Raw genomic sequence first — 7,529 nt, 5'->3', positions numbered from 1 at the left:
CCCCCAAATAATAATAATAAAGAGAGAAAACCATCAATTATGAAGTGATGATAGTACATAAATTACAGAAAGTGTGATAGTCCCGACCCCGGATAGTCCTCGGTCACATGCGACCACGTGTATGGTCCTACGGAAGAACCTGCGTGGGCATGGCAAGGGTGCGAATATAAAAATAAAATAAAAAGAAGCTTTATAAATTAGCTAATAGCTACTATAGTCACATCCAGCCACTCTTTATTATTCCTAGCCAAAAATATCCTCTCAGAGGCTAGAATACTTTGGTAGGCAGCATCATCTAAACATTTCCTTACAGTAGATTTGGGGATAGTTATGGTAGGGTTGGAAAATTTGATGAAGTTCAGGTAGTTTCCAATGGAGGCTGGTTCGGGCTGGTTGGTAATGGCCAAGTGCTGAAATTTCGATAGTTTCATAATACTGCCAATAATTGTAAATATTCAACTTTCGATTGCTTTCTATTCCGTGCTGATAGTGATTGTCCTCCACTACACTGTAGGCTGGTTTCGTTTCGTTTCCCGTTTCGATTCCGGTTTTTATAACTATCCGTTCTAACAAAAACAAGCAAAATCACGTGCACAAGATTTCGTCCAATCAAATCAATTCATTTTGAAGTTCAAACTATAATTTCCGCACGTATTGTTGTGGCGCAAGGTCTCTTAGAACTGCTGTAACGGAACAGTGCGGCAGCTCAAACAAATTACTCGTTGAGAGACATAGAATTACTAGTCGCGGGTGTTATTACAAGTGTTATCATGGATACTCCGTCATCCGCAACACCAAGGATCGATTTTCGTATCGATTTAACTTTACGAGATGTGAAGGGAAATGATGTCCAGTTGAGAGAAGGAATTTACGGAAAGGTGGTTGAAGTAGAATATAAAGGAACGGATCTTGCCGCACAACATTTCCGACCGGACCTGGCACAGGAAGGCGTCAAGCGACATGAAGACTTTCTCCAAGCCTGCCATATGTGGAGTGTAGCCGCTCGTCACCCAAACATTGTTCGGTTAATGGGGTTATGGTATCGTAATGATGATGAGAATTCATTTCCTGCGATAGTATCAGAGAAGATGAAGTATAATCTGCGATCAGTGATAGAGAGTCATGACGGCTCCCTTAATATTGATTTTCATAAAAAAATGCTGATTTTACGTGATGTAACCAATGGGCTGCGCTATCTTCATTCTCAAAACTCAGTAATTGTGCATTATGGACTCACACCAAGTAACATTCTACTGGAATGCAGCAAATGTTGCATGCTAGCAAAAATATCCAATGTGGGTGTGGCTAAAATGATAAAAATACCTGACAACACTTTTGATTCAGGATTTTTGCCACCTGAAGCAGCAAGTAATGATTCTCAATATGGACCGCCTTTTGATATCTTCAGTTTTGGATTGGTGTTCTGGTATACTGCTGTTAATCCGACATTGCCTGAGGCAGGTAACAAAAAATATAACATAGAGTTTCGAGAGCTTCAGAAGAATTTTAATGTCAGCACAAGTTTTAGGTTATTACTGAGGTCTTGTTGGGATAAGGCCCCAGATAAACGCCCTTCCATTGTGAAACTTTCTGAGGCCATCAAAGATCTGATCCACAGCAAACACACTGTGCAGGTAAGAATGTTGCTAGAATAGTAGGTAATTGGGTAAATTTTTGATTAGAGATCACAGAAATGAACAAACCTGGCCAAAATTGGATGTACAAAATCATAATCATGAAATCACTGGGCAAAATGTAAAAAGCAACCCTAGCAGGTACTCATATTGGTTGCCAATGTAATTGAAAACAGAACACTTACCAAGAAAGACTGATGTTTTGCTCTTGCCTAAACTTGGTATGTAAATTATACAACATTGCTATCACAGACCCTAAACTCCCAACACAATGTTGCTGGTTAGCAACATATCATACAGTGCTATCATACTGTATATTAAAGTTTGGCCAAAAATATTACCCTAAAACCAGCTTCACAGTACCTTCATGGCAGTATTGATTAGACCCCAAAGTGTGTTCAGTACAAGCACTTCCAATTAGTGTTCCACCGATAATCGGATTGGTATCATATCAGAGCTGATATTGGGCTGTCGGTATCGGTTATTTAGATATTCCACTACCGATTAATAGCCACTTGTGCCAATCGTCATAACTATCATCATAAATGCTATGCTAGCAAAACGTGAGGTATAACAGGCTGGAAATAGTGTTGAGCATTATTCTAGCAGGAAAGGTGCTTTGTTAAACATTGAGCAACTGCTACTTACTATGTTAACATGAAAAAGATCGAAATACTCTAATAGAACAGTCACTGCACAATAAAATATTCTAATAGGGCAGTCACACAAGCTAACTTGAGAGGTGTGTAAATTGTATGGCAATTATCGGTATCAGTATCTGTATTAGTGAAAATTTACTGCTAGGTATTGGTATCGGATCGGTAGGTATTTTTCTGTATCGGTGGAACCTACTTCCAATAGGTTGCTACGATATTTAAAAAAAAGAGTATTTTCTCACTGACTGACTGACTGACTGATTCCTTCAGACAAGTGTAACTCAATAATGGCTAAGGCTACAGGCGTGATTTTTCACTGTTTGACATCGCTTAAGCACAACAGATGCCTTCTGGCATACCCCAGTATGTGCAATGCATGCTTCATGGACTTACCTGTATCCTCCTTGCGTCCCATTTATCTTTGCTGACAGCACAAAGTGTTGGTTTTGTGTTAGTGTTGCATGATGGCTTAGCTATGTTTGATGGGAGTTACCCAAATTTTCCGTTGTGACTGATCGACTGCAGAGGAGTGTTTCTTCATTTGTAACACTGAGTAATTGGCTGAACATAGCTGAAAACGAAGCATAATGGCCACTTCGCTATTTCAGTAATTGATATTTGGGCATTTTGGGCAGGCTTGGGGTCAAGTACATTGGTACTTGTACTTAGTACACTTAAATACACATTCTTGAGTACTTGTACTTGTACTTCAGTACTTTTGTTTCTTAGCCATTGTACTTGTACTTAAGTTCAAAGTGATGTACTTGTTAGTACTTGAAGTACTTAAAGTACTTATAAGTACATTAAAGTACTTTGAAGTACACACATGACTTGACACATGCAGGATTTCAACAGGTCACCATATAAAATGTAGCAGCAAGAGTTCATAATATTATAATATTATGAACTCTTGGTAGCAGCTTAATTAGTGTAGAGAATGTGTATATTGCCATCATTGCATTTTGTGAAACTGACTCAGCAGTTTGCATCCCTATGAATGTTCAGCCTCAGTCTCTCAGCAGTCAGAGTGGTTTGGTTTTTAATGAGCTATGGCAGGAATTGTATCCAAGACAGTAGAGAAACAGAAAAGACTCCTGCTGTACTTAAGCATTATGATGAAGTTCCAGAAGTATTACCAGATGGCGATTTCAAGCCAAAGTGGCGATTTTTATCCATTTTTAGCAATGCTAGCCAAAGATGTTTTTGGAGTACCATCATCCTCAGCTCCTGTAGAGAGGTTATTTAGCATTGCTGGCAAGGTGTTTACTCCAGAGAGATGTCGGCTCACTGATAAAAGATTTGAACAGTTAATGTTTATCAGATGCAATCATGCACACACATCACAATGAAGGTTTTACTACAAATTTATAACATAGCTTCAACTGTCAAATGTACTTATACTTGTACTTAAGTACTTTAAAAAGTACTTGTATTGTACTTAAGTACTTCTTGTAGATAAGATGCTGTACTTGTACTTGTGAAGGTTTCAAAGTACTTGTACTTAAGTATTTTGAAATGTACTTGACCCCAAGCCTGATTTTGGGGTGTGTGTTCAGGTGAAAACAATAAGCCTGGTGCCATTCTTTCTTATGCGGTATGTACAGGTTCACTAGTCATAATGTTACAAAAAGTAAACAAACAAGCATAAGAATTTTAGGGATCATAGAAATAAAAGTAGTGAAACGAGTGAGGTTGCCTACATTTGAAGATATACTAGTGAACAATGTTGGGCGTAACTCGTTACTTTTGTAACATGTTACATATTATTACTTGTGAAGTAATATAAGGCCTTTGTGCTACATTTCTTATGCTAATATGTGGGAAAACCAGTCTTATCGCCCATGTAAGCAGATTTGATTACATCAGAAACATGGCTACATGAATAGACTATTAAATTTCATAAGCAAATCAGCCAGGCTTGAGTGGTCTGCTTTTGCTAGCTGTTTTTCTTGAGCCCAGTGGCAATCCGTATGTGCGGTGTGGGGCCTTAATGGAGCTCTTGTCAGCCTTGGGATGACTTTACGTGGCTGTAAAGCTCTGTGGTCTTGAATAAAGACCTGTACTATAAATTTCCTTTCTTTTAAACCAGTTTTGAGACCTGAATGGCACATAGCTTGGTCTAATTCATCTCTACACCTTCCTCTTCAATTTTTAAAACAGCCTATTGCCCTCCTTCCATGCCCCCGCCACCCATCCCATTTGGAGCTCGCCTGATACAGTCAACCTCAGTTAAAAACTATCTAAAATAGTGGGAAACTTAGCTGCTGGCTTCTTGCACAGTGGATGCTCTGGAAGGTAAGGAATTGGTGTAAAACATGTGAAATTTGGTACACATAGCTTTAATCATTGGCAAGCTACAACACACTAAATAATAAAAACCATAATATCATTTATGTCACGGATAGTTATTTTGCATAAGTAATGCATTACTAAAGTGGTATATTACTACTTGTTACTGTAGTATTATTAGTTAATGAAGCACTATATTCATTACTAAAGTACTACTTAACTAGAACATTACTGTAATATTATTACCTAATAAAGTACTAACGGGATAACCCACATTACTGTAATGTTATTACCTAATATTATTGTTGTAATATTATTCCTAATATAATTATTATCTAACGAAATACATTGTGTAATATGTATAATATATTACTAGTTACTTTTAATCTGAAGTAATATCATACCGTACCGTTTAAGTTTGGATCGTTTTAGAGCTGGATTTCAGGAGCACTTTAGTCCCGGCGCTATACTACTGTAGCTATGTAGATATCTGCAAGTTCACGATTGGGATCCTGTTTGTGACCATGCCCATTGATTAAAGATCTAGGTGGACTAATAGCGATAGAGTATGGGGACCAGACCTCTTAACAATCTAGCTGTTTACTAAACAGTAAACAAGATACCTCACCCCTTATTGGTCTAGCTAGCTGCACACCTCTTGGCTTACAACAGTCACTCTAATACAACAGTCATGTATCATATTCTATTAGAACAGTCACAAGTTACATTGTAGCTAGCAGCAAAAAACTAGTATTTTAATTTAAAATGATGTAGGGATCTATGCGATAAAAGTAGTGAACAAGAGATGAATGATAGTATCACAGCATAGCTCAGTGGGAAAGTCCTTACTTTGGCACTTTAGCTACTGTATAACAACAATTATTTTGCTCAATGCCAAAGTACAGGTGAGACTTTCCCACTGTATTATCATCATTCATCTCTTGTTTCACTACTTTTATTTTATAGAACCCTACTTCATTTTTAAACTAACAACTTTCATAAAATACTAGTATAACTGTAACACATTTCATACAGTGGCAGTAATGAGTAATAAGTAATATATTACTTTTTAAAAGTAACGACCCAACACTGCTAGTGGACGTTCACATTAAATCCCTACTTCGGTCTACTTCTAGACTGAAATAGGGATTTAATGTTCACTAGTATATTTTAAAGTGTAGGCAATTCACTACTTTTTATTTCTATGGTTCTTAATCGGACTATACTTTTATAAGTATATGGTCTATTACAATATAGGCATTCAGTAGGGCCTGAATTGATCTCCATCTCTAGTGATTCTCAATGACAATGATTATAAATTCTTGTGTTTCTTTGTGAAATCGATGGTACATTTATATGTATGCAATTCATGAATTTCACAAATGCATGCACAGCAGTGAAAAGAAAGCCATGCAGGTATATTTAACATACAGTTGTATATAATTTGAAGGATGCAAATCAGCAAGAGGTAATAATACACAGAGTAGTCCAGTCCTTAGTAGACTATGGACTAGAGTAGTCTGTAGTAGATGTAATCATTTTAGTGCTTTCAGTTTATTGCATGCAATTTGCTGTGTACTAGCTGTGTGTCAGAACATAAACATCTAGTTTTACCCTTTTACACCCTGTATGTGTATGTCAGTATTGTCAATGTTTCTTATAAAACTGTATCGGAGAAGTCTTTGTGCTCTAGAATCAGATAGTGTGTAATTAACATAGTTTCTATTTTTTCAGGCCAACAAAAGTGTTAAATATTTTAGCATACACTATTATAGCTTCTTGGACAGCTTTGAGATACCTTTTATGACATTGCAGGATAACAGAAAGTTACGATGCTATAATTCTACTGATAGAGTGGACATTCCATTAGGACAGTCTGATAAACAGCCAATGACCATTCCTCAATTGTACAAGAATACCTTCAGCAAGGTACCCAATGAAAAGGCACTGTGTTGGAAGGGCAATGATGATCAGTGGCAGAGCATAACTTATGTTGATTACAAAAGACTCATTTACAGTGTTGCCAAGTCTTTCCACAAGGTAACATATAGTACCAGTAGTAACATAACATTATGTATGTGTTTGTGTAGCTTAAACTAAAACCTTCTCATTCAGTTGGTATTATGGGCTCCAGCTCTGTGGAATGGTTTGCATCTAGTATAGGAGCAGTGTTTGCTGGGTATGAAGTAGTATTAGTAACAGAGTTAGCTACTAATGTGTTCACTATCATTAGGGGAGTATCAACTGGTATACATGCCACTAACAGTTCTGAGGTATGTCAGTACATTTTAAAGGACTGCAAAGCATGCATTGTAGTCGTTGAGAATTCAAAACTATTGGATACTATTGTTGAGGTATGTGACATGCATAAAGTTTATCATTGTACTGTATGTTAGTGTGCATGTGATTTGTATTTGTAGTATGTGTGTACATTACTCAAAGTAGTATATTTGTGGTACACTGTACTTGCATAGTACTGTCAGGTGCTATTTCATAGGACGTCTAAGTTGCTGTGTGTTTACACTAGAAGTTGGGCACGGTACGCTTAATTTTGCTACTGTAAATGGGTATTGATCCAAGCCAAACTGTTATGTGCCGGGCCCGCTTGACCCTGCTACTTCAACCGTGCTGGCTCGGTACGGCACGGCACGGTAGACAAATTGAAACAAACCTTGCTATATCCTTGGCTGCTGTACGTAAATACGATGGCTTCTACCATGGTCAAACGTGAAACAAAGTCCAGTTACCACGTTTGATGTGAAATGAGCTGTCCATCGAGCGGTAGCCACTGATATTGTCCCTCAAACGGATTGCTGGTAACTTGTACGACAGCAACAGCTTGAAACAAGCTTGAAAACGGCGAGGGCATCTGGTAGGACGATCCTTTAGCCATCATGTACTTATGCATAAACTTGCCCAGCACAGTTATTTCCTTACCAATGTAAACATG

General features: G+C 37.7%; 1 protein-coding gene across 6 annotated transcripts in view; it reads left to right on the top strand.

Annotated features, from left to right (window-relative positions):
• The first annotated feature begins 635 nt into the window (after positions 1-635).
• Positions 636-7,529, top strand: part of LOC136239330 (uncharacterized) — an 84,214-nt gene continuing 77,320 nt past the window's right edge. For all 6 annotated transcript variants that reach the window (XR_010693421.1, XR_010693422.1, XM_066030062.1 and 3 more), the window contains exons 1-4: positions 636-1,634; positions 6,395-6,619; positions 6,670-6,758; positions 6,813-6,933. Coding sequence is in view for 4 of the 6 variants with exons in the window: in XM_066030062.1 (XP_065886134.1) it covers positions 771-1,634; positions 6,395-6,619; positions 6,670-6,758; positions 6,813-6,933 (1,299 nt within the window). In the remaining 2 variants the exon portion in view is untranslated. The remainder of the gene's footprint in view (positions 1,635-6,394; positions 6,620-6,669; positions 6,759-6,812; positions 6,934-7,529) is intronic.

This window comes from Dysidea avara, chromosome 11 (genome assembly GCF_963678975.1).
Source record: "Dysidea avara chromosome 11, odDysAvar1.4, whole genome shotgun sequence".
Classification (NCBI taxonomy): Eukaryota; Metazoa; Porifera; class Demospongiae; order Dictyoceratida; family Dysideidae; genus Dysidea; species Dysidea avara.
Note: the sequence above shows the minus strand (reverse complement) of the source record. Positions and strands in the feature narration are given on the sequence as shown.